We start from the raw sequence: 27983 nt of genomic DNA on the forward strand, positions 1-27983 counted from the left end.
GAAAGCCATTTCGATTGTTTGAAACGTCATCAAGTCCACGCGCGACTCCCTCAGAGCAAACAATGCAGAATATTGTAATCACGACACACGAAGAGAGCATAATAGGGCTGTTTATAGAAAATAAGCCACGGCTTACATAAGACGCGAACACCCCGTATAAATGGTACAAAATCTATGTTCACGGCTTATTCAACCCAAGGCCAGCTCAAGCCGCGGCTTATCCTGGCCGAGGGGTTTTGGGATGGGCTTATCCAAGCCGCGGCTTACCTTGGACGTGAAAGTGTTCGTATAAATGCACTCAAACGTTGTCCGCGGCTTGCTGAAGCCGTGAACGAATACTGCGCATGCTCTGTTTTCAATTATATCCCAGACCTTCACGGCCGAGAGACGCGCGTTGCAGTGGCGGGAAAATGAGTTTTGTTTACATTTACAAAGTGGAAAATGGCGGATAGAGATTCATGTAAAAAAAGAAATGTGTGGAGTGCCCAAAAAGAAAAACAAATCCTGCTCATATGCAGCGAGCTTGAGATTGCGGGGCAGTTCGATGTCTGCGTTACCTCGGCAAGCGTAAGTTCTCCGATTTTAATTTTAAATCTACGCTTAATAAAAGTACAACCTGGCCGCGAACTAAGCCGTGAACCATTTATACGAGCAGTTTGCGTCTAATATAAGCCGTACTCGTATAAATGGTTCCTTTCACGTCTTATGCAAGCCGCGGCCAGAGTAAGCCGCGACTTATTTTCTCTCGTATAAACGGCCCTAATATCTCATTCTTCTCTCTTGACAATACAGAATAAAAGTTTGCGGACCTCTCCGAAAACCAGCAGATGATGCCGACGGCAGAATTTTTCTCGATTTTTAAAAGACAGGTTAAGGTAAACAGAGGTATTGAAAAAAATTCCTTTGTAAAGTGATTTTTTTTTCAAGAATTTGTACCTTTTAGCCTCAATTTTCGACAAAATATCGTTTAAGAGTTGTTTCCTTTCATTAAAAAACTTTTCAAGGGTACTATTATCAAAGTGGAAAGATTCCTTAGTCGAAAAGATTATTTATTGTCTAGAAAGTAAAGTAATCAAATTTATGCATAGTGGCTAGTTAGATAGCTTTAAGTATATATATAATGGTAATAGGACTGAGTGGAGTCCAATTCGGTCATACGAGTGATTAACAAAATTGTGGGAGTCCGATTTGTTAATCACGAGTATGATTACGGACCTAAAATGGACGATTCGGAAGTCCTGATACCAATTAATCATAACCATTACAATTTCTGAGAAAACAAATGCATTCCGGCTTTTTCGGTGAAAGAGCTTTTAATACCAATTATCCAAAATTAGAGAAAATATCACTTGCGGAGACACTGTCTGATGTTACACTGAATTCGTCAATTTTGGGAAATCCCCAGTTTGGTACGATAAGTGGTTGTTTCTATCGTCATTGTGATAAATTCTGTGATTGGTGGATTTAGCTGAGTGCACTTGATATGATTGGCTGATGTAACTGCCCAATTAGAGGTGTGCGATTACAGCCAACTGTCTGATTACACTGTCTAATTATAACCCTACACGATAATTAGTGGAAAATAAAGCAGTTAATGCTCCAATCAAATTTGATGAAATTGTAGTGTCATGATTATATTAGAAATAAGGTCTAGAAAAGAAGAAGAAGTTTCTGCCGTTATGATATTGTTGTTACAAGGAACAGTTGTGTGGCAGGAATACGTTGGCTGAAGAACTTTAAGACAGGTGAATTGTTCGAGTGGCGATAATCGTGGAGAGCTTGGAAGGTGACTTGTTTAAGTTTTCAAAGTAGCCTAAAAATGCTGCTTCATATTTTAATGGAGATCCAGTATGGTGTTACTGTTTAAGAAGGAAAAAAGAGTCAATAAATTTTAGAATATTATGGTAAAACGGTTTCCATCATCTGTCATTTTCTACCCCATACTTGTTAACTCTGTATCTCCGGCTAGAAAATAAAACAAGTGCTTTAGTCTTTCTCAAATTTAGCGGGAACGCTCGAACCACTAACCTTCGTCCCATAGTGCAGTTGAGAAATTTCGCCAAGAAATAATTTGGGTTTGTGTAGAGTGTGAAAACCGAGTGCAAAGAGCGAAAAAGTGCGAAGCGCGAAAAAAAGGACGACGACTACAACTTCAAAGGTTTTTATTTCCGATACAAAATTGTTAAAAATATGAGTTCTTCCACTTGGTGCCATTTTGCTTGCAATTTGAACTTCTTGGGTTCGAATTCAGCTGAGCTAGGATCAAATGAATATTCTGGATGAATTACCATGCTTAGAAAAAAGAACAATTTTAAACACGGTTTATTTTACTTACAAACTTTTTTGTTTTTGAATGATTTATTAACCACGCAAAATATACAGGAGATAATAAAATAAAATAACTAATTTACAACTCCAATAGCTCACAACAACAACAACAACAACCAAACACTAACAATACAAAAAAACATAATAAATAAAGTAAATAACTATAGTTTTTACAAAAAAATTCCTACTAGTCACTAAGATCACTAAGATAACAATGACACCAATGACACGTGTAGGGTTGCAAACTTGGTGCCGTGAAGTCATCTCGGGCGAAATGTTCACAGTAAGAGAATTTTACATAGCCAGCTAACACAAATATATTTACGAAAAAAATGAAAAATATATATTTACGTCTGTCTCGTCTCTTCGCCTAGACGATTTTCTCGATGGACTGAAGCTGCACACATTTGCAGGCTAATTTTGCAGTGCTTAATAAAAAAAGGAAGGAATATATAGTTATGGTAAAAACGTCGAAGGCGCCTTTGTTGAAAATTTACGATATATATTTTAATAAATCGAGATGTGTTATAAAGTTCATCGATTTACCAAAGCACAAGTGCTTAGTAATTTTTGTCTATGCAGACGATTTGTTGGCGGTTGAAATAGGAATGAGGATAAACAAAACTTTGCCGAAACTCAAAAGTATTTAAAGAGCGCGTGGAAAGAAATTCACCACCGCCCTATTTTTATGCAGACTCGTGTGGTGGCGTCACATGTTATTGAATTGGGTTTGAACACATGTGTAGGGTTACAAACCTGTTATGTCTGTACACCAGTTGTCCTCAAGAAAAAATCATAAAGATTAGATAAAGAAAATAGCAACATGCTGAAAACCTCCGAAAGTAGTTCAAGACCAAGGGAATTAGCGCTCGGGAAAGATTCTGTGAGGGAAAAACTTCGCGCCAAAATACGTCAACGCATTCACAACCCCCAGTTTGAGGAAGGAGACGAAAATGTGAATACTTTGAATCGAGAGAAAGCGCCAAGAACACAACAAGAACGAAGAAAAACTGCTCCTTTACAGAATGATAAGGTGGGTGTACTTTGTGTTCGATTCCGCCTCAAAATGCATGTGTTGTTCTTCTCGCAGCCGTATTTAAACTGTGCCCGGCCGGTACATGTATATGTAGAGAAAAATAGCCTTTTGGATGATGTTCAGTCAGCATATTTGTAATTTGTTTCCGCGCATAACACCAGTTAGTTATGGGCATTTGTAGGCTTTCTTCGTTTTTTACAGCGATCTGATGGTAAAATTTTACTTTCTGATTATTTGTGTATTTCCTACTACCTGTCCATACCACCTGCTTCTTTAAGTGTGCTCCCAGAATCCTTTTCGTGACCAACAACAAAACGTAACGCTTCACTGACCGCAAGAGAATCTGACCTGTAAGCTCGGGAGCGGTGTACTTCCTTATAGGATGGCCTATACGGGGATGTGCCGCTGCACAGGGTATGGGTTTTTGTCCTCTCTGCACGGGACAAGGTATATAATAATGTCGCGCTATGTTATCAAGGTAGATTATTTTTATCCTTAACAGGTTATTCAACAAGATTCTAATAACAAAATACCTCTGGATGCGCCTGAGAAGGAACACAGACAGAGGAGACATCATGGAAAAAGAGAAAGCAAAGAACAACCAAGCCTGTATACTGAAGATTGCGGCAGTAGTGTACAAACCCACAAAGAAAAGAAATGTACGCCCACCGAAAGAAGAGAAAGAACTAGTAATTCCAAAGATAAGTTCTGGGATAGGAAAGAAATTTCTGAAGAAGAGCATAGATCAACGCACACGAGACAAATAGATAAATTTGAAAGTAAAGGGAAAGGGCGAAGAAGACGAGATAAACCTCTTACATCAAAAGACCCTAAGCAGGTACAATCCGAGAAACAGGCAACAAAGTCTCAGGTTTGTATGAACAGTCTATAAAACGTAACGATACATTCATTCATCAATTCAATATTTTAAAAATATGAATCAATTCATATATTTCCATTCATGTCCACCATCAAGTATATAACGAACTCACAATCTGTGTCAATGGTCGTCTCTCCAGCTGGCTATAGATTAGCGTTGCGTCCCGGGTCATCGCAAAGGTCAGGGCTCGATTCCCGGTCAAGCCTGAAAATTTTCAGGTTCTTTTTCACCCTCTCAGGTTGGACACTTAACTGCGAAGATCATTTTCACTTTCATATCTTTATCCGCACTTCAAAAATATGACGGGTCCTTTCATATGTTTCCATTCATGTAAAGAAAATTTACGTTACACACCCATTTTGCCCAGCTACTTACGCTGAATACTAGTATAATTCTAAACTTATTATGCGCAAACACGAGTTTTTCATTCTCCTTTTTCTCGTTATTCTTTTGGTTATAATGGATTGGTAGTAAACCGTCAAACTTAACTATATCCTTATGCTCCTTTTCTTGACCCAGAAACAAACCATCTCCTCCGAGAAAAGCGATGTTTTGTCCTCCCTGGTGAAGTTAAAGGACGCTTTACTGTCTCAAAGTAAAGACCACAAAAAAGCAGCCATCAAAGAGGTGAGCAAGATGAAGATTTCTCTCGACATTTGCCTATTTTTTTTTTTTCAGTGAAAGCTGTGTTTTTAGCGGACACCGCTTGTTAAGTGGCCACAGGCGTCGCTAAGACCCAATTTTTTTTTTTAATTTTTTTTTGCTACATAAAACTGTATTCCACGGATACTCCTGTAAGTGAACACTAACGAGGGTCCAGTGGCTTTCCGCTTAATATGCATGCGCAGTTAGCGCCTTTTAGAGGATGGTCTACGAGTGGCCCCGTAGAGCCTTGAGAATGATCCTTGTTCCTAAAACAATGGGGCTGCGTTGTCTCCACCATCCGGGTACCAAAAAAAGAAGAGGAGGACTGAGGGAGGACGGGAGGGACTGTTCCTGAGTCAGTGGTTTGAAAGCAACTCAAACCTGAGGAAGCCGACCCTCGAAACGTCTAGTTTTTCCCGAACTTTTTCAGCGCGCATTTTAACAAGAATTTGACTTTAACACGAATTATTGTACAGCCTAGGGCTACGTATTTCCTGAGACCAATAAAATACCAGCATTCTAATCCCGGGTCGAGAGAACTGACAGGCAATTCGTGACCCGAAGCCTATTTCTTGAAAATCCCCAATAACCTCTCGGATCCGGAGTTATATTATAAAACTGAATCAAACCAAATCTGTAGATTGGTGGCATATTTTTTATCTTGCGAACAGATCTGCGTTTCCTTAGAATTTTTTTCCTTACCTTCTAAACCGTTTAAATCTAAATTTTTGGCTTTTGGTTTTTTTCTACCTTAACTTTCAGCAAGCAAAACATAATAGAAATGTTGTTGATAAAACGTACAAGAAATAGGCCCCAGTCCACCGACCTTGCCGAGAAAACACGGTATGAAGAGACACCTACCGTAATTCGTTTCCAGGCTCTTATTGCACACGGCATTTTTTTCATGCCAAGATTCTAATTTGTATCAGGTCTATGTTCCAATAATTCAATTTTTTAATATGACAGCTGTCGTTCGATTGTCAAGCTATAGTACATTTAAATTTCTACGATAAGCTACCAAGCCTTTTAAATGACGCCGGAAGATGAAGCCTACTGCTATTTATCTTTTATATTATTCATTTTCGACTTCCAAGTGGGTTTCTTCCCCCTTCCCTTTTCTGGAAGTCATCAACTACCACCGTTTTGGTGTTGCTATTCGCATAGTAAAAGCCCATATTCCGAGTTAAAGAACATCTCTACAAGTTTTATCCCTAATTCTTTGGAACCGTGCTGGATAACTTCTTGCGCAGGTATCACTCAGTATGTTTTTAAATTCTGTTAACTTTTGATCGTCTTATTTACAGTAACGTTAATTTATGCTTGTCCTATGATTATAAGCATCCTTTTGAAACTTCAAAGACAGTTTTCATGGTTGTGAAGCTTAATATATTGCCGCTTTAACTATTCGTTTTATCATTGAAACTGAGACTTTCTGCGAAATGTAAATAGTTTCGCGATAAGATAAATTGTACGTTCGCTGAGTGAAAAGCTTCAGTTTCTTTAACTGACAGTTATTTATACAAAAGTTTCTGCCGTTGCCCGTCCAAACGTTAATTAAAAAAATATACACGAACATTTCATCATGATAAATCCTCGAGTGAGCTTAAGGCGCTTATTAACGCCCTTTGAAAAATAAAAGGCATAAAAAGATATGCCAAGAGTAATGCCATCTTGTCTGCGTGGGCTTTTTCCGTTAAAATTGGCCCTCAGTTTTTTTCCAAAAAAAAAAAAATAGATTACTTCAATGTCGCCGATTTACTGGCGTTTTCTTGTATCCATAAACGGATTCCTTACTTAACCTAGAAAAGTACAGAGAAAGAAAAAAAAATGTTAAATGAACTGAAATTAAGAAGAAAGGAGCGGTAGAGGTTATCCGAAGCGTGGGTTGAAGATCCTGTTCATTTTCAATTTTGATTTTCACTGAGCAAAATCCTCTCTGGGTGATTGTAGATAAATTTCCTCAGAAAGAAGGGTGCTTTTAACTCTAATTAAACACCAGAGGAGAAACATATGAAATTTATCAGTAAGGGGCCGACCATTTGCCTTTTGGGGGAAGGGGGGGAGGGGGTAAGGGTGATTTCAGAAAAAATATATCCTGCAGACTGATTTCGAGGGAAAAAATCTTGAAAGAAAATCAAAACCGGGGAAAAAAATTCCTTGACTGAAAAAAAATTCTCTCCAGGTGCATAATGCTGGAAAAAATTCTTTCTCCAGAGGTTTGAGAAAAAAATTCTTACACAAACCAAATCAGCTATACCCCCCTCCCTCCCCCCTCAAAAGTTTAGCATATGTATGACTATTGAATTGTTATTCCCAGTCCGCGCGCGGTCACGGAGAGAGTTCACGCAGGTGGTTTGCTAACAAGCATTTTGTCAGTAAACCGCTTGCCGGGCAAAAAAAAATTAAGCTTGGCAATAAGTGTTGTTAAATATAAGTAGAGAATAAATGATTCCGTATGTCAAGAAAATAATTTTAAGAAAATTCCAGAAAATCGTAACTTCAGTTTTTAATTTACGCCTAAGATAAAAGTTCACGTGAAAAAATGGGTCGCTCCTGGTAATAATTACACATGTTTTGTAGGCTTTAAATCTTTTTCATAATTTAGTTGGCTTTGTCAGCAACTGCCTATCGGGGAGATCCTGTCTCGGTGTTTTATTCAAATTACTTATTGTTATTCAAATTTCCGTAACCGGAGTTCTCTCGGCCAAAGCAGACGTTTGATCGCGCGCTTGTGATCAAAGCGCAAATCTTTATGGTTAGCGCTGTTTTACAATGCGTGGGATAACTGTACATTGCCCGTGAAACCAGAGAAGTCTTATCCACGGAATTGAGATCTTGAGAATGCTGACTAAAATAGCTGCTGTTTAAATGTGAAGGTATATATTTCAATCTCAATTTTGACTATGTTTTGTTTGCATAGTTATATGACAACGTACCATCAAGGCAAGCACGTAAAATGCACGAACCACCACTCATCCAATCTGTTAAAAAGCATTTTTCTAGAGCTGCATTTGTTTTTGGCAAAGTGAATTTTTCTATGTCTCATACAACTGCTGAAATTAAATGTTCAAATATATAGAATGAGTATACACAAGCCTTGCTGGAATTCAGAAACGTTAATATTCGCCTTTCAAATTTTTTTTTCGCTTTCTGCAAAATAGTAAGAAATGGAGTCAAACTAAGTTTCGAGGGAACAAATTGAAACATTTTATTATTCTCAGAGTTATTACTACAGGCATCAATTATGGTTTGCTGTTCTCGAGATATCGGGTTGTTTCGTCGATGTAAAGGAATACGTTTGGCGTTTTAAAGTGATGGCTTATCCCAGATATGCCGATGTGAGACAATTATAGAAATTTTGATACGAAAGGAGATGATCTTTCAAGGAGAATTATTTATAGCAGTATTATTTTTACCATAGTGTACGTAGTTTAACTTCACTAAATGAAAACTGTGAGTCATTTGCAAGTCACATTTCCTACTTTGTTATCTTAAAATTAAATTGAGATGAATATCGACATAAATGCAAGAAGCCGCAAAATCGCAAAGTCTACGAGATTTCACGATACAGCTAGTAACGCTATTTTGATATTTTTTTGTCATATTTTCCTGTGTTTTGCCTTGTAAATCAGCTTCGTTTTCAACTACTGTTTTTTTCACCTGCTGGCATCGTAATTGATGTAGTTGGGAACAAACGACATCCTTTCACTGTTTCCTTTTAAATGTACCGAACCGAATGATTATGGTCAAATTTGTTAGTTTGCAAACAGAAGAGAAAAAAGTCCATCAGAAAGTGTTGCGAACGTTCGCCAGGTTTATAATCGTGGTGTTCATTAAACAGTATTCACTCATAGGTAAGATATGCTAGTGTGATCGGTCGTAGCCGCAAACAATGGCGATCTCAAATAGATTACAGTTTTAACAATAAAGCCACATCAATATACGTCAAACATAAGTTTGCTTTTATTTATTTTCTTCACTGATCGTACTTCATTAGAATGAAACAGCTGTTTGGCCTTTAACCTCATTATGAAAACGAGTTCACAGCACAGGTTACCCAAGCTGAAAATATCGCTTCGCCCATTCGTCTTGTCGTTTTGCCCAACAGTCTGTATGGAAAAAAAGAGTTTTTCCTACGCAAATCCTTTTTTGCTTTGACTGTTGCGCAGTTGACACAATTTGCGGACCCTTCTATTTCGAGCTTTGGATTGGCTGTGGTTCGAAAGAATAGTTTTTTGCAACGGCTGAAAAACATATTCAGTCAGGGAAAAATAAGAAAACAAAACTAAAACAAAAGTCGATTTCATGTACACGAATAAATTGTTTCCGCCAGAACAAAGAAGCGTTTAAAATAATTAAAATTTAGACCAAATAATGTCTAGAGCACGAGCATAAACGGAGTAAATTTTTTAATGATGTCTAAGTTTTGGTGAATCTAAGAATGAATTTAGCATTTTCATTTATACTTGTGCTAATTTGTCTTAAATTTACTTCGGACCGAAGTATTCTTCTTGCATGAGGCGAAAGAGCTGTTCTATTGTTTCTTTCAAATGAAAATAATCTAATAAACTACAGTGATCTTGACCTGTAGTTGCTTTTCGTGATGCCCACGTTTTTGCCTTTGAGTATTATGGGAAAAAATCGATCGTTATAGAGCAATCTCTTTCTGACAAAAGAAGGCCTCAGGCTTGGCGAGCGTCAATTACTAGAAAATTCGTCAGTTTTAAGACCATTACATAAGGAAAATCTATTTTAAGTTGTCTCGTTAAATAGCTTTAAAATTCTCCTGCGGGCTACAACCTGAGAGACCTATATTATACTGTCAGCTTTTTCATTAATAGTTACGTTGATGGAAAAATACAACGTGACACGAAACTACGGCTGTCTATTTTGGGTATTTGTCGCCCGTAATTACAGTTATCGTTTATTATACAGCAACAAACAAACTTTGTGTAGTGCTTTCGCGTGCACACGTTTTAAAATTGGTTTTAAAAAGGTTTCAAACTGTAGTTACAGACGATATTACATTAGTTACGAGACGGAGACGACCTTGACTTCTTATCTATTAATATTGGCCTTGAAAACCGTAATTGGTTGAAATTACTGAATATTATAAGCATTATGCTGGTTTCTAACTTTTTTCTTAATTGAACATTCTGACAAAAGGATGGCGGAAACCTCGTCAGAAAACCCGCATCTCTAACTTCAAGATTTTTCTTCGGTTATTGCACCAAATACTAAAATAAAAAGTAATCATCCATTATTTAATGAATATACGCTCCTTTTGCCCTTGTTTCGTTCAAACACCAAATCAGCTTCTCATTAATTTATAACATCATAATGTGAATCGTTACAGGATCTTATAACACTCTTGTTAAGCTTCACTAAAATAGTGGGTTACTTCCTTTTGCTGCATGGTAAGACAACGGGTACATTTCTAAAGGAAATTTAACGAAAATAATATATTCAGTTTGCTTATGTTTTACCTTTTGAAATTAATCCAGTCATATTGTTTAGATTAAGGCCATAATAGAAGAGCTTTCTAGAATTGTCTTTAAATTTCTGTTTAAATTAAGGTCGATAATTCTCAAAGAGAGGTTCGTCAAATCCCCAAAAGCCGTCAAATAGGTTCGTGTTTGTTTTTCGATAAGAAGGCATGTGGTCTAAATTTTTTGTTTGAAAAATATATTACTTACGTTGTATTCATAAGCATTAAAATACGCTATTTTGTTTACTAAAACACGTAAGCACTTTTTCCAAAAAATGACACGGTACAATAGGCTACAAGCACACATGCAACTCACTATTTTGCTTTTTCTTTAGCAGTGACGTTTCACGGGATTCTGATTATAAATTATGCAATAAATTCTTATCTTGATTAAATTTAATCTGTTGCATCTCTCTTCTGACCACGGCTTTGGAATCTTGCAGAGTTGCCCCATCAACCTATTCTGCGTCTTCTTTTAACCACAAAATAAGTTAAATATTGTTTCGGTATCACTGTACTCAGCGTACCGAGACTTGACAACTTTGTCCGTTATTTTCCTTGTTAACAGGGTTCTCCTTTAACCAAACAACCCTCAACCGTAAACGCTGAAGCTGTAAAGGAAGATTCAACCATGTGGCGAATCACTACAACGCGAAAGCTGGCGGAATTTGTAAGTTGTCTGTGGTATTCTTGACGTTAAGGAGATAATTGACTTTTTTCTTAAGCGCGACTTATCTCAACGTGCAGTGGGAAAATGCTGTTGTTAATATCATTTTCAGCTTTAAGTTTCTTGGCTTATTCACTCGATTTTGGGGCCAGATTAACGATAGTTTTCCTGTTCATTCAAAATTTCACTTTTAGTCAGGTTATACCTGGCCTGGATTGACTCCGATGTCATTAAGGCCTACGAAACTAGTAAAAAATCTCACCATAAAGCACTTAAAACACTTATCACTCATTTATTTGTATTGTTTCTTGTGTTTTTCGCTTTGTAATGTAAATTGGAAAAGAAAAGACGACAGGAGAATAAAATTCGGCTTGTAATTATCACGTGACTTTTGTAATACTTAGGACATGCGCAATGGAGCTTTGACGTTATTCCCTGTGGGGGCCTGGGCGCCCCTGCAGGTAGAACTAAAGATTTTTCTGTGGAAATGAAATTGTGGGAGATCAAACGGTTTGCGTCATTACATGTTTGCTCCAAAAACAAATGATTTCTAAAGTATCAAAATGTTAACGCTTGTTTCAAGGGGTTCGCTTTACAAGACAGCGATTACAATGCTAGCAGACATATCAGATTTATTTGTTTATTTAATTTCTTTACGTTTATTGTACAGTTCAGTATTCTTTCTTTTGTTTGAATTTATTCATAACGAAAATATCATCCATCAATTTTTCCCAACTGTGAATGACAAGAACAACCTCAATTGCCATATTTATTTGATCTCCGTCATTTCTTATTCAGTGAATGCTTTCTATGTACTGTAAAAATCTTTATTAATTACCAAGATGGATCTTAGTTTGCTCTTAAGTTTGAACAATATTTCATCTAATAGAGAATGAAGACGCATTTTTCTATGCGGTTTGATAAGAGTAGATAAAATCTAACAGACAATAGCCAACGGATTCATAACAACCACGAACGATTTGAAAAGTTTGGCTACGTTCTTCCACGTTTTATTAAATTCATTTCCTGCCCTTATTACATATGTGGTTCATAAACGCAGCAACAAAGTAATGCAAATGAAAGACTCCAGAAAGACTCAGTCAAGAAGTTGGATATGTGAAAGTCTCACCGAGATAAAACGGAACGAGGATTGTGGCCAGAGGTATGCCGGGGGCTTTCCCCGGCAGCATGTACCTACAAAGTCTACTGCATAGATTCAAATTCAAATTCAAATTCATCGACGACAATGACTCGCTTCGAAGAAGAGATAATATGTTGGAAGACAAATGACGGGTTATATTCCTACCAGAAACAGATACAGTCGGTTACGTATGAGGTTTGTAGATTTGTGTTGTTAGTTAACTCTCCAACGCTGGGTGCATAGTTAGGTACTTCAGTTGAGTAAGGAATGTCGAGTAAATGCCGTTTTATCATGTCAACGTTGGTGTAGTTAGAGACGCAGACGGGGGATATATTTGATAGCCATAAACCTTCTTTATCATTCTTGAAAATTTCCGCTGAAGTTATTGGATAACTAAAATAATCGGTTACAATTTTTTTGCGAGCCGTTTCGTCACTTTCAAGCGATTCTGATTCCGAAAAAGCTTATTTTACGTCAAGAATTCTTTTCTAAACGAAGATTAACAATAGCGAAGGAAATCATAAAAATTTTGTCTCCATTTAATTAAGCTAAGAAAACATACTTCTTATTCAATTAACACAAAATTTGCATTAAAGTAATTTTGGACGCCAGATCATATGGGCCGTTCTTCTTGACCTATCAGCTGCAGGTTATAGAAAACTATATTTGCTCACAAATGCAAAGATAGTCTCTTATTTGATCTTACATCCCTAATAAACGATTTTTTGTGAATCAAGACCCCCATGGTGGTCGCCATAATTTTTTGTTACTTGTGTTAGCGTCCAGCTGTGTCATATATTTTGCTGATAAGCTGAATGTGAAGGTATTTTAGAAGACTCGTATTTGAATGGTACTGGCTAACTACTGGCTAACTAACTAATCATTTCTTTGATATCGGCTGAACTGATAATGCGTTGTTTATTAGTTTTGTTCATATCATCTTTCTGCCTAGAGCAGAACTTATTATAGTGGAAGCCGGTGAAAACGGACTCAAAAGGGACAAGCCAAAGAGACCCGGGCACCTGCTTTATCGATGCAAAGACAACGATATTTAATGTCGTAGCTGTAGCTGCTGGAGAAGTACAACCTGGAGAAACGAAGTTAAAGTTCACCCAGTGTTTTGATTGCGACCATGTACTCTAAACTCGTTCCCAGGCCGGTCTCTCGGCCCATTTCTGAAGGGAAAGCCCTGGGGATGAGGCTGGTTCCTCACACAAAACAAGATTCTGGTAGCTTTTAGGGATGTAGGAAATTTTCCGACGGTCTCTCCGGTCATGTTTTATAGATAATCGAACCTTGGGCGCATGAGGTTGGTCGATCCATATGACGAGGGAGCAGAGGACGGCCAGGTAGACTGTTCACAGTCCCCTAATTTTTCGTTCGATCATTGGGATCGAGCACCTACCCTTACGAACGGCCATCGTGGTTTGAAATGTACCAAGTCTAGCCTGAGCAAATCCCAACGCCTGCACCCTCGGTAACCGTGGAACCAAGATGGCTGCTGGTGACGGATTAGTCAATTCCAGCTGCGCCCAGCCTTCCCACCCGCCCCCGAGCTACTGCGGGGCATTTGCCCGCCTTTTCAGTCCCGCGGGTGGGGCATTTGCAAATTTTGCGCTGCCCGGGAGCCGGGCATTTGCCAACCCCGGGGGTATTCCCGAGCTTTTGACACGCACGCGGTTTCCTATCAGAATATAACTACACAGAGGATATTACTGGAAAAAAAGGGCAGATTGGCTCATCTGTCAAGGACAGGGAGTTGTAAAGGCATGTTCTCAATTTTACGCATGCATTTCTTCACTGTTTATCAAGCCAGAATTACTGGCGAAACTAGCTATCGACGTGAATCAACGCTTTTTGGTTAGTGAATCAAATTTCTGTTGATATTATTTAAAGAATATCCTTTCATAGTTATAACCTATTCATAACATATAACTTTACAGCGCTCTATTAATTTTAATGTCAATAATTTTATACTAAAACTAAAACCATAAACCGGTGCATGTCGTCGCGGCGTGAAGTCTTAATTAGAATCCTAGGGCTATTACAAAGGAAGACGTTTCTTGAAACAAAAAATCACACATTAATGATTATATAAATTTTTTAACACCGCACCATTCGACTGTGCAATCAATGAAAAATGTTGCAGTGTTGAAAGAGAACGGGGCATTTGCACTCTGTTTTCGTCCCCACCCCGGGAGATTTGACAGCTCAAGAGTCCCCACCCCCGGGAATTTGCCATCCATGGTCAAAAAAATCCTAATGCCCGGGAGTCAACCCGGGGGGAGGGGAGCTAGGCGCAGCTGGAATTGACTGATGCATAAGCGCTCGATCTCGGCGATCTTTCGGGAAAAGTAGGGGACTGTTAGCAGGCTAAAAGCCGGGCGGTTTCGCTCAGTTTCGAGAGGAAGGGATGATGAACCCTCGCTATGCCTCGCTATTGTGACTGTATTGTTGATATTTTTCAGTATTTTTTTAACTGATTCGCAGTAGTCTCAGCCTACCTTACTTTCCAAATTTTTCTCTTCCCCAGACTTCCCTCTTCTTTACCAAATCAAAATGGCAGCTAACCATTTTATGCAAAGAAGCTCAACTCGACGTTCACAACTCCAAAACACACATTCAATTCAAGCTACCTTGCCTGTGCGAGGAAATTCATTTTCATTTTCATTTATTTTTCATCGGGAGCAATCAATTTTTCAAATTTCCAGAGATGACCTTGCGATCGTAGATTATTAGGGTCACCCGTAGTCGTGAATTGGATTTATAACACGAGTGTTTTCTTCACAAGAGAGCGGTGGAAACGACAAAAGCTTTCCTAACAAAGTATATTTTCACAATAAAATGTACGCGCTTTTGTTTACATTGTTTAAATATCCGCAAAGAAATTTTTGCTGCTGTACGACAGCTTGCGATAACAACATAACCGGGGGAATCAGTTTTCCTTTTTACTCAATACAAGACGTTATTTTATGCTTTCTCCGCTCGAAGTAAAAGCCGTTTTTTAATCAAACAGTTACATTTACCAGAAATTTTTCTTGAAATCGAAAACGTAATGAAATCGTCCCAGTGTTTTTGTTAACGCCTTGCTTGACAGCATTAATTACTTCAGGGAAAATATTGTTTCGATTATTGAAGTCTTTAGTGATGGATGAATGTTAATAAGGAGGAGGCAGTAATTTCATTTCTTGCGGCTGATTTTCTTTTCTTTTTTAGCGTAAATAACCAATATATTCAGCAAACCTCCCCGATGATTGGTTCGTCAATACGACCGTATAAAATATTGAAAAGTAATGACATATTGTGATAATTGCAACACATGTCGGAGTGAAGGGAGTGAGCCATTGGTTTTATTTCCACTGTTCAATTTTTAAGGTTCAAGTTTATTTTTAAACGTTTATATCACAGTCGGAATCTCTTCCCTTTGCCTCGGGGTCATGATCTGGGCTTTGCGTGGCGCGCTAGTCACGGCAAAATTATTAGTATTTTTGCTGTGTAATGTCGAAGAAAACCAGTAATAATCGCCCAGAATTGGAGCATCGCATGTTTCCTGCAGCGCGCAACAAATTTTCCACGACAACCTGAAGAGCATTCTGAATCACAAAATGTCCGCCGAGACTGTTGACGAGAAGAAAACGAAACCCGAGAAAATATCGGTGAGACTCGCTTTAATTTTGTTGGGTATGCGAACACTAATGGAGAAAGCTGTTTGTAATTTTTTGCTACTGTATGCTTTAAAGTACCTAAAAAAAGATTATTTGTAACATTGAAATTTTTACGTGTAATGTGTTTCTTAAGCAACCGGAAAAAGCATTTTCCATGATTCTTTGTTTTCGTGTTTTTAAGATTACACTTAGTGTAAAATTTAAAGATGAGTTTGAATATTTTCAGGAACACAAGATGGCGTCTGTTCGAGACGACATGGACATGAATCCCGTTATGATGGATAATCCAGTTTTTGCGACCGGCAGTTCAGTGAACTTATTTTGTCCGCTGTGCCACGAGATGTTTAATAATCCTCGTCTTTTACCATGTCTGCACACATTCTGCAAGCGATGTTTGGAAAATCTGGTAGTCCCGAGGTCAAGTACGCTCAGCTGCCCGGCTTGTAGAACAGATGTTCAGCTTACAGTACGTTTTAGTGATTTTCTCTTGCCTTTTATTAATTCCAAACAACCCAGTATTAAACTTGATCCAATATTTCAAAGAGTAATGAAAATCAGAGGGACACACACGTGTAAGTAATTCTCAACGGCTTCTTCTTAATGCGGGTCGCACAAGGAGTTTGCCTTTAAGAATACTAATTTAAACTAAACCGCAGAGTCAAACAGATATATACACCAATTTATGTATTCAGCACTCTCTTGATTTTAGGCAATCATTTTGCTCAGTTCCACAAAACAACGTGGTGTTTTAGTTAATACTGAACGAAGTTACTGTGTCAAGTTTAGATCTCAGTGTGGCTGCGATAAATCAGAGTTAAATTGTGATCGCAGTATAACTGCACTGACCTTTTCTATCATTAAAACTGACGCGTCGAGCCTTTTTTGCCTTTTTTTCTTAAATTTATCATGATGATCTAGTTCTTGTTCACTTAAACAACATAGCGCGCCTGTGATTTTATTTTGAAGCTTGGTGTTTATTAGCGACGCAATAGCAAGCCAAGTGAAGACGAACAACGACGAAGCACTCTGAGCCCAGGAGTCCCAGGGAAGGGAAGGATTTGATTTTTGTGCCTGTGTTAAATCTTGCGTCAAGGTAGTTTTTTAGGTGAAATAGGGATCCTTATCATTACTCTTGAACTTGCATCGCTAGTGAACACCAGGCAACAGGCACTACGCCGAAACGAACAGCATTAATATCTTGTAAATGATAATATTTTAAAGCTAGCATAACCATTGTTCACGACAAGACCGCACCGGCGTGAAAGTACCAGTCAATGGCTTTCGCTTAAATTGGCTTGTTTTGGGATTCTATCCACAGATTAAAAAACTGAGGACTTTTGAAGCAGTCGTCTCACTCATATTTGTCTCCAGGACAACAGAAGGCCGGTTTACAGGACACGTTTACAATAGACCTTGTCACGGTTTTCGACGCCATCTTGACGAGTAGGCAAACGCGTGAGAAATTACAGTGTTTGCGTGAGAATCTAATGTATAATAATTTCCGTAAAACGACTGTTCTGAAAAAAATATGAATTTTAAACTAAAGCTTCACTCCTACGGATTCTACCGAAAAAGATTGTGGGCGTTACATGTGCTAGAAGACGTAAAACAACTTTTTAAAATTTTCTACACATTTGTCTGTAAGTGTAATGTACCAGGAATTTGTAGTTTGTAATATAGCAGGAAATTGTATAACGAACGCAGAGAACTCAACAATATTTTACTTCAAGTCTGTAAGCACATGGCAAGAACAACCTACTGCGCATGTACGAAGCGCATAAGGATTCATGGGATATGACAGTAAGAAAGTCCCAGGAAAAATTTACAGACAAATATATGGAAAATCTAAAGCAAGCCTCCGGAGAAATTTAAGCACAGATACGCCTCAAAAATGTTTTAGTACAATCCTTTGCTTTGTACGTTCAGTTTACAATTCATATTTGTTTTAGAACAGCCGTTTTACGGGAATTATTTGACATTAGATTCTCATACAACGACGAAACTCTGTAATTTCTCACACGTTTGCCTACTCGTGAAGATGGCGTCAAAAACCGTGACAAGGTCTATTAGTCGACGAGATCTCTTGGCAGCCAATTCACTCATGATGAAATTTTTTTTCTATTTACGTGGAAGGCCAAAATTAAAAAATCGGGTCGAATTTTGTGTTCGTTTTATATTTTCTTTCCAAAATCCGTTCGGCAAGTCGTAGCGCGGAAACCAGCGCAACAACTGATATTTAACTTTGATATTAAGGAACCGATTGCTTCCTCTGAGACCGACCGATCTAGGGCAATAAAGAGCTTATTTCTTTTTTTTTTCCTATTCCAAGTCCATCATTTTCCATTTAACCCCTTTTTTAAAAATATATGACATACAGACATTTACACTTCATTGCATTCAAATCTTACTTATACAGTGCATGCATTGGTACAAAAATTACAAACTGCACAACACAACCCTTAAACGACATTGGTTACAGTTTGAGGATTGAAATGCATTTTTTGAAAACTGACTTTTATTTTCTTTATTTCTCACTTCAGGAGCGCGGTGTCGGCGCTTTCCCGCCAAATTTCGTGGTCACTACCATGATGGACGTGGCGGCTGTGCGCGCGCATGACAAGAACCCAATCATGTGCAGCAGCTGTGAAGACAAACTTCCTGCGGCTGCGCGGTGTATTGAATGTATGGACTTCCTCTGCCATGACTGTAGGAATGCACATATGAGGCTGCGTTTAACCAAAACTCACAGAGTAAGATTTAAGAGTTTATAAGATATACTATGACGGGGAGAGGAAACGGGGACAAGGAAGCCTTGCAATGCATGGAAGAATATTCTACATGTGTACAGTTTACATCCCTCGATGCAGACCTATGATGGTCCGCATCGAGATTGATATCCGGAGCACAATTAATACCTTTCGACGAACTTTTCCAATATCCACGAAACTTGATCATGATCATTAGTGTTGGTCAGGTAGACCTTGTGACTTGATATGATACATGGAACGTCAATCAAAATACTTAGACGTAACTTAGGAAGAACAACAGATTTATTTTATCGAGGGAAACTTCAATAAATTACAGTCAAACTTGATCTTTGACTCCAGAGCTCTGCTTGTCACTGACGTTAATTTGCCGGATTTTCAGGTTGTATCTTTGGATGAGCTCAAATCCAGTCCACGGCCACAAGACTTACTCCACCGACCAATCTTCTGCATGGAACACACCCACGAAAAACTAAGGTACCTTACACTTTCAAGTAAGACTTGCTTTAAAGGAAAGATGTAATAATGGGTAAAGAAGTATTCTTTACTTCCTAACCGAGTTCAAAATTGACATTTTCCTCTTCCTGTGGGGGACTTTTGACATTGCTGATAACAGATTTTTTTTTTTGATATTCGAAGATGACAGCGCAAACGTCAATTACTATCGTCGCTTTTATTTTCTAAAATTTGCCATATTTGGCATTCCTCTGGATCTGAATTCTAAAGGATCGTTTCTAAGTTTAAGAACAGCGTGTTCTTGCAGCCAGGGATGGTAGAGAAATAAGCATAAAAGTTTGATGAACGTGCAGAGTTATTGTTTTGCTCATTTAACCGACAAATTGTTGAAGTTTTGTTGCCGTCATCGTGGTGTCCATGACATACAAAGTATTCGCGATAAACACTAACAGCATTTAGTCTACTGAGAGGTAGTTAAAAATTTCGTTCTTCTTTTCTGGTATTTCTTTTTTTAAGAAAAACAAAGCTTTGCATTTGGAGAGCTATTCTACTTAATCTTTTCAGGTATTACTGTGAAAGCTGTGAACAAGCTATCTGTCGCGAGTGCACAATGACGTCACACTCAACAGAGCGTCACAAGTACACCCAGCTAACAGACACAATTGACAAACAAACTCAAACTATCTCACAACTCGCTGATAAACTCAAAAGAAAAGTTCCTGTTGTCACCCAATCCACGAAAGATGTGGAAGAGGTGACTTGCCGTCTGGAAGCTCGAGCTGAAGTGGCAAAATCTGAGATTCAGAAATGTTTTCCACGCATTTTGAAAGCCCTGCAAGATCGCGAGAAAGGGATGATGGCGGAGGTGGAATCTATGGTGCAAAGGAAATCCAAGGTTTTGGGAATGCAGCAGGAAAGGCTGGAAAATGAACTGAAACGGCTTACATCAACATGTAACTTTACTGGTAAGATATAATGAAATAAATCAACTAAAACGAGTTCCAAATGACTTACGCATTGTAAAGCATGGGAAACATAAAAGCCTTGGCGAGCACGGGAAATCTTGCACCCGGGGCGCAGGAAAATATCCAGTTGGCGCCAGGCCTCGTGAAACTTATAACTGGTGCCATAAAAACGCGGGAAATCATAAGCTCAGCGCGGGAAAACATGCAAGTGGTGCTAATGGCGCGCAGAGGAAATGCAGCCAGCACCAGACGCCGCAAAGAATGCAATCGCAGCAAGTAGTACCAGTGTTTGTTAACTCGTTTTTTTTTTCATTTTGTTTTCAGAGGAAGTATTGAGGCATGGGAATTCAGTAGAAATTCTTGTCATAAAGAAACAGCTATGTGATCGACTGAACGAACTTATCTCCGCTAAGTTCCAAGGCGAACCAGAAGAAAATGACGTCATATACTTTTCAGCCAATCAGGATGAAGTGCTGAAGGCTCTGGAGAACCTGGGACAGATAAAAACAAGTAATGCCTTTCCCACCATGTGCACAGTGGCAGATGACATGAAAAACCCCACTAAAGGAAAACGATCAAAGTTTACCGTTCTTACTCGGTAAGGGTGTAGTACTCATTTCAGCTTCCTCACTAAACTGAAAACACAGTCGCCTATTTTGAGTGTGGCTTTCGAGGTCGATCACCGAGATTGAGATGCCGCCGTCTTGATTTTGTATGAGAATAGTTCAACTGAATGCCCGAGGGGACGGCTCCCGGGGGACGGCCCACAACCCGACTCGGCAAGCGCGCGAAAAAATAGGACTGTGAACAGGGCAAGAAATAAGGTTCGTCCGATAGTTAACCCTTTAAACCCTAACATCAAAATTCAAATTCTCGTGTGTCACCCCTACACATTTTCAATAGAAGTAGTGGGGAGAATTTGTTGCAGTATCAGTTATATTCATCTTGGGTGATCATGTCCTTAATTCTCATAACCACACTGTTTTACAAACCATTGATATTAGAAGGAGAAAATTGATGCTGATCACTCTTAGGGCTTAAAGGGTTAAGGACAAGTAGATTTTCTTGCTGGGCAAGCAAAGTTTTAAACTTACTCGCCCAATTTGCAAGGGTGTAGGCAAGTCAACATCTAAAGAAATCATTAATTTATAAGAGGAGCAAGAAGTGGCTCCAGGCAAGCAAAGTAAGACAGCTGCTTGCCGCAAGGACAAGCTGGAATGCCTTGGGTGAACACTGTACTCTTTGGATCCCAACTGAGAAAAGAAAAATATTTTCAATGAGCTAAATTTCCGGAATATTCACTGTGAGACCTTTGAAAGCTCCTATTTAAAACTTTTTAATTGCCCTTACCTTGAACGATTTTGAGATAGTTACAAAAGCATTTTTTACTTCATTGCTTCAACCAATGCTTCCTTGTTGTCGTCCTACTGTTTGTGTAGAGGTCTGTTTACATGGTATTTTTTTTCAGTGAATTTTGCTGCAGTTTAAGGCACCTTTTTGGCAACTCTCGCGCAGAAAATCGCTGCCGATAAATTTGATCATAATTCGAGCATGGTTGAAAAAACGGCGATTGCGAGGGGGACATATGGTCATAAAACCTCCGTCAGTTGACACGTGCGTTTTAACCTTTCCCTCCCCCCCCCCCCCCAACACTACCACCACTCATCCAAAACTTGAATTATAACTTACGACAAATCGCCTTTGTAAAAAAAAGAAAATACCATATTTACTCCAATAAGCGAGGCCTCAAATGCGGCGCTTATTTGAGGGCAAGGTTTGTTTGAAAGTTGGACGCGACAAGGAATTGTTCTAACCACGGTATTATTATTTTCCGTTTTTAAACTTTTGACTTTGATTATAGCCTGGCCTCGGCGCTTATTCGGAGCCGGTACTTATTAACTTCTTTGTCCCAAATGGGGCGCTTATTGTAAAGGCTAGCTTTCACTAGCGACAGAGTCGGAGTCGGAATCGTAAGCGGACTCGTAAAAGCGCATACGACTCAGTGAAAATCAAAAATCGGAATCGTAAGCAGATTCATAAGCGCGGAGGAATCGGAGTGGGAAGAAAAAGTATGTTTCCATTTTCTTCCGACTCCGCTTATGACTCCGTCGTTTACGATCCAGTGAAAACCAGATTGTGGGAGTCGGAAGCAGAAGGGGAATCATAAAGCAATCACAGTTTACGTTCCCACGCTTTGTGATTGATTTAGTTCTTACGCTTATGCTTACGACTCCGACCACCTAGTTTTTACTTGATCGTAAACAACGAAATCGTAAGCAGAGTCACAACGCTGTTTTCAATAGATCATTAAGTTCTACTCTTCTGATTACGACTCCGACTCCGACTCCGTCGCTAATAAAAACCAGTCTTAAGGTATTGAACTAACCTGTTTGTGATGTGTTTAGAGATCATAGCGGTGCTCCGTGCAGCGGCGGTGGCGAGGATGTATTGGTTGATGTTTACACATCTGACGGGAGAACAGTGCCTGCCGAAGTAAGACAGCTTGCTGGCTCCTCCTCCTATCACGGTTCCGCTACCTCCTCCTCACACGCCCCAGTCTCGCGTTACAACTCACAAAATGTTAGCATTTCTTTCAATCTGACATGCATTGTAATAATGATTCATGCACAAAATTATCGCTTTTGTTCCAGTTTGTCTGTCATGTTAGTTTGTTTCGTTGTATTTTATGCACCTTTTGTGTTTTTAATTAATAATTCACGGCATGTGTAACATCTAAAACTGCCCTAGTCGAAAGTATTTAAGTTTCTTACATCCTCTTAAACCACCAAGTAGGAACCACACCATGTTGTGGTTTGAATAATCCTGAATCTTCTACTTCCTAGTGCAGCTCAGTCAAAGCGCACCAGTGAAAAAAGAAACAATTTCAGCAGCCTACGTGCAACATACTCTTTTTAACGTAGCGTGCAGCGTTTCATTAGTTCGTTTTGGTCATGGGAAGCGAAAGGTTTAGCCTTAATAAACTCCTCAGAGTGTGGTAAGGCAAGTCAGGGGAACGTCGAAGGCCACTTCCCATACACTAAGTACATATACTTCACAATAGTCAAAGCACATTTTTATTTATATTTCAATGTTATGGATTATTGTATGAAACCGATGAGTAGGGGTACTTTAAGATTGTTAGAACAGGCTGACAAGAAACACAAATTATTCTTATTTCAACATTCGACAAATTCAATGTCGAGTTGGTTAAATCACAATGTCCTGCACTGATATGGTATCGATCTTTAATCTAAGCTGTTTTTGTTGTTGTTGTTCGTATTGTTTAGTTTTTGTTGGCACCTGTTGGTAGACTCTTCTTAATGAAAGTGCGCAAATAGCCATAATGACCAGGAAAAAAATTATAAATGTGTAAGGCTTTTATTCTGTTCTACTAGAGGTGAAATTTTTCACAGTTTCTCATTACTGACTCATTGTACTTTTATAAGGTTGAAGACCACAGGAACGGTTCTTATGGAGTTTCCTATAGTCCAATCACTGCTGGGATGCACAAGGTACACTGTATTTTGATTGGTTGTTGAACGAACGTTAAATGTCAAACTCATGTACGGTTCACCAGATGTTCCTGAAAAGCGCGAGTGAATAAAACCCGGCCATACTCAGCCTTTTTCTGCTTTGTTTGTCATTTGGTACTGATAGAAATTAAAGAAATATCTCAGATAACAGACATAGGAAAATCCCAATTCAAAAGAAGTATTCTCAAGAGAAATCACAGTCTAGCAAAGTTTTCTAAGAAGAACGGAAGTTTGGGTTAGGGAAGGGGAGGAGGGCGGGGGGGGGGGGGGCAATTTTCCAGATTCACATACTGATCCAAATATTTGAAGTTCGTAATTGCATGACCAAAAAATACTTTCTAGTCAATCAGAAACAGGAAATCTGTAAATGCTACTGGAATTGGTTCTGTAAACAGTTAATGCCCACGAATCAACCTTTTTCCGTTGTAAAGCGACTTTTTCCGTAAATACACCGCCCAAATTCGCTCTCTTTCTGGTCTCCCAGGATATTTGAGCGAAGAAAATAAATTACTTTAAATAGCCGAAAAGGTTTATGTTTGTTTTATTTTCAGGTTTCAGTCACAGTGCGAGACAAACACATCCAAGGAAGTCCTTTCAAAGTTAATGTCGTCAACACTGGTGAAGCTTATCTCAAGTTTGGCAAAAAAGGAACTGAAATCGGCGAGTTCAATGGTATATTCGGCGTTGCTGTTGATGATGAAGGTCGTATAATCATCACGGATTGTCACAATCATAGAGTACAAGTGTTCAATCAAAATGGCGGTTTTATGTTCCATTTCGGACGCAAGGGCGAAGGCAGCGGACAGTTTCAGTGCCCCACAGGGGTGGGAGTGGATCCTGATGGAAGAATTGTAGTCTGTGAGAGACTGGGTAGCAGAATACAGGTAGGAAGTGAAACCGCGGGCTACAAAACAGCCTGAATTTCATTTGTGTACTTGTTAACTGAAGCGGAATAAGACTACTCCAAGAGTCCCACAAGCCAATAGGGAGGAGAAGTCGTCATGTCATGTTGCCATGGTAGCAAAATTTCCGATGACAACAAACCCAAAACGTCTGTTAAAAAGTGAATTCGTACCGTTTCAAACTTCACCGATCCTAATCGATTTCATTGAATTAATTTGTCTTCGCTGTTTTGCTGTTATGATTCATTTGTCTCAAGGTGGATGTCCACTTGCGCGTAAATAAAATAGAGGCAATGTATGGAAGGTCACGCGTAAAGGTAAAAGTTGAACGTCGCTCAACTCCTCGTTTACGCGTGGCCTTTCGTACATGGCCTCGATTTCATTTACGCGCGTAAATTTTAGGTGCGTTCGCACGGAAAAATTACGCGACAGTGGAAATCAACCCTTAAACACCAGGATTTGAACGTCGGCTATTACAAAACTTTCCAAAGTTAGCATTTATACTGTGGTTGCATTTATCCTTCAACAACACTAATGGGTTACTAATACAAGGTTTTTTTGTTTCTCTTGTAGATTTTTGACCGTGATGGAATGTTCCTTCACAAGTTTACCGTACCAGACCTCAAGGCCTCCACGCTGGCAGTGGACGCCAACAGGAGGATCATTGTCGCGGATTCTGCAAATCGTTGTATTCACGTCATTTCACTGGACACAGGTCAGTACAATTTCTTCTAGTATAAAGGGTGAACGGCGTACTGTTATTCCTGAGGTGTTTGTACTACACTTTCTTGTCTGTTAATTTACCTTGGGACATTTACCTATGGATTGGAACGAATTTCCACCATGTTTTCAAGTTTTGATCAAGACCAATAAGCGAATATCCAGCGACAAAACTGGAAAGAGCGCCTTAAAGTAGTTTTACGAAAATTAAAGGTGATACTTGGAAAGCGAGCGAAGATATTGCTTTACAAAGTAGCGGAATTCTACAGAGGCTTGTATGGTGCGGGCACGAACTTGCTCCCCACCATACAAACGTCTGTAAAATTCCGCGGCTTTGCGGAGCTACACCTTCGTTAGTTTTCAGCAAATCACTTTCAAACTAAGGCGTTGAAGCGTTAAGACGTTCTTTCCAGCCCTGTTAACGGATTTTCGCTTACTGCTCCCAGTCAAAAGTTGAAACTTAAAAAAAAAAAAAAAAAAAAAAAAGTGGAAGCGTCTATTGCCACGAGCCCATCAATCAAACGTAATTTGACAGTGATATTGCCTTGCCCCGCCATGTGATTGGTTAATCAATGTCGTGCCATTTCTTAGCCAATCAGGGTAAAAACAAAACCCACGAGACTTGTTCGCGTTTTTTTCCCGCACTTTTTGACAGCTGCGTGTACTTGGTGCATCTGGCCGTTTTTTGACTGGTCAGAGTTGATGACTTAACTTTACAGCACCTTGTAACATATTGCTCTCTGTCGTTTTTACAGGTCAATCGTTCAAGTTTGGCTCATTTGGCGATGGTAATGGGGAGCTAAATTATCCTTGTTACGTAGCAGTGAACTCTCAAGGACACATTATTGTGTCGGACATGCACAGCCATCGGATTCAGGTTTGCTTCTCTCTTGTCGGCTGTAGTGTAAGCCTTGCTTGTAAAGGTATACCGTATTTACTCGAAAAAGCGCCGCGGCAAGGATATAATCGAAATCAAAAGACGTTAATTCGGTTAGTTTAATACGGAAAATGATAATACCGTAATTAAAACAATTCTTTGTCGCGCCCAATCTTTAAGTACACGCCGCCTTGAAATAAGCTCCGCCCTCGAACAAGTGCCCCATTTGAGGCGTGAAAATGTAATAAGCGCTGAGGTGCTTATGCGAGTATATACGGTATATAGGTTAGAAGATCATAAAAAGAGAACTTATTGTTTTTATTTTCGTTGTTTTCTTCTCAGGTATTTGATTCACGTGGTCGATTTATGTTTAATTTTGGTCGTAAAGGCAGCCAAGTAGGAGAATTAATGCGTCCGACAGGTGTAGCCGTGGGTCATGATGGAAATATTATTGTCGCAGATAGAGACAATCATCGCATTCAAGTGTTCTCTAGCGACGGTCGCTTCATTAGCAAATTTGGCACTAAGGGGGATGGAGACGGGCAATTGAACGATCCTCATGGCCTGGCATTGACCCCTGAGGGAAATATAATAGTTGCAGACTTTCGTAACAATCGTGTGCAACTGTTTGGACAGCCAGCATAAAAAAAGTCGTGATTGACACTTGTGTCCATGCATCGAAGTACATTTGGATGGAGAGATGGAAGCAGGAAATTACTGTGAAGTTTTTCAGTCCAACAAAAGGATAAAAGCGTCTTGTGTTATCAGAGAATGTTCTTCAGATTGGAAATCTCTCAGCAAAGGGATTGGTAGATAGGCAACTCGCATTCTCAGATGGTCATTTGTCTTTTGAACACTTCTTTGTATTATTTCTTTAAATATTTTTATTTTTTTATTTAATGAACATGCCACTTTAAGAAACGTTTTCGCCCGGCAAGAAGAGGGGCAAAAAATTAAAGAAATAAGAACATATGCAGAACAGATAGTTGTCTATTGGTGGGCGTTGAGGGTGGGGAAAGAGAACAGGTTGATTGATAGCTGTCTATTGAGAAGAAAAATGCCTTATACAACCAGTTACTTTAGGAAACGATTTTACCTCGCAATCATCACTCGAGTGTTACACAAGATGTGTTACATTTCTATCTAAGTAATGCTAAAACTAAGGCAGTACTGTGGAGATAGACTTTGCCGGCGAAAGGAGTTCAAAGGATCATGCAGTGAGATCAGTAAATGAAATTTTTCATCTTGGTTGAATGGCGCGCTTTTGTTAAGCCGCCCCTCTCCTATTCTCCACTTCACTCCCCCTCCCCCTCCCCTGCCCTTTTTTCTCGAACGTTCAGCCTCTCTCTTCTGCTTCGTTTCATTATTTTGAAATTAAAGTTAACTAAGCTTAGAAAAATTTAGACAAGTAAATACAACCAACAGAGCTAAAAGCAGAATTTTTGAGTTTCTTTCAACTTTTTCACTCTTTCTTTCTTTCTCGATGATTTTTAGAATTAGAGTTTCAGGCAAACTAGTCTATGAACAAAGAAACAATGTCATTTCCCTACACGTTAAAAAACGCGCTCCGCTTCCTTTATTTAATATTTAACTATTATAATTTGACTATTTTTGTTCTCAGATAGCAATATGCTCTTAATTTTGTAGACGAACATAATGATCGCGCGTTTATTACGTACTGACATTGTATTTTTTATTTCTATTTTGATGTTTTTTATTTTTATTTTTTTAGCGTTTTGTGACACGACAACTTTTATTAAATAATAATTAGGGAACACGAATAAATGATGAGTTTACTTATTTCCTTTTACCTAAAAAAATATGATCCACTAAAATGTCAACCCCTAATCCATACCATGGGTCACCGTTTGCTTTTCATATAGCTGTCAAGCGAGTCCGTCTTACCTTAGTAATT

General features: G+C 38.9%; 1 protein-coding gene across 5 annotated transcripts; it reads left to right on the top strand.

Annotated features, from left to right (window-relative positions):
• Positions 1–4773: 4773 nt before the first annotated feature.
• LOC140931360 (E3 ubiquitin-protein ligase TRIM45-like) lies at positions 4774–27868 on the top strand. Of its 5 annotated transcripts, none has more exons than XM_073381160.1 (13): positions 4774–4871; positions 10946–11047; positions 16077–16316; positions 18391–18600; positions 18998–19092; positions 19636–20036; positions 20361–20634; positions 22442–22616; positions 23483–23548; positions 24121–24453; positions 25045–25186; positions 25947–26068; positions 26411–27868. In XM_073381160.1, exons 2-13 carry the CDS (start codon positions 11009–11011, stop codon positions 26711–26713), a joined length of 2400 nt encoding a protein of 799 aa, XP_073237261.1. In that variant the 5' UTR covers positions 4774–4871; positions 10946–11008; the 3' UTR covers positions 26714–27868. The 5 variants fall into 5 exon arrangements, with proteins under 5 accessions (XP_073237261.1, XP_073237260.1, XP_073237258.1 ...); XM_073381159.1 differs by lacking the exon at positions 4774–4871 and adding an exon at positions 7587–7765; XM_073381157.1 differs by lacking the exons at positions 4774–4871; positions 10946–11047 and adding an exon at positions 11467–12380.
• The last annotated feature ends 115 nt before the right edge of the window (positions 27869–27983 follow it).

Source organism: Porites lutea, chromosome 3, assembly GCF_958299795.1.
Source record: "Porites lutea chromosome 3, jaPorLute2.1, whole genome shotgun sequence".
Classification (NCBI taxonomy): Eukaryota; Metazoa; Cnidaria; class Anthozoa; order Scleractinia; family Poritidae; genus Porites; species Porites lutea.

Coding starts and splice junctions, on each gene's coding strand:
- LOC140931360 (XM_073381157.1), top strand. CDS start 12,291: ATGACTCGCTTCGAAGAAGAGATAATATGTTGGAAGACAAATGACGGG. Junction 12,381..16,076: donor TACAGTCGGTTACGTATGAG/GTTTGTAGATTT, acceptor GAATATTTTCAG/GAACACAAGATGGCGTCTGT. Junction 16,317..18,390: donor GAACAGATGTTCAGCTTACA/GTACGTTTTAGT, acceptor TTCTCACTTCAG/GAGCGCGGTGTCGGCGCTTT.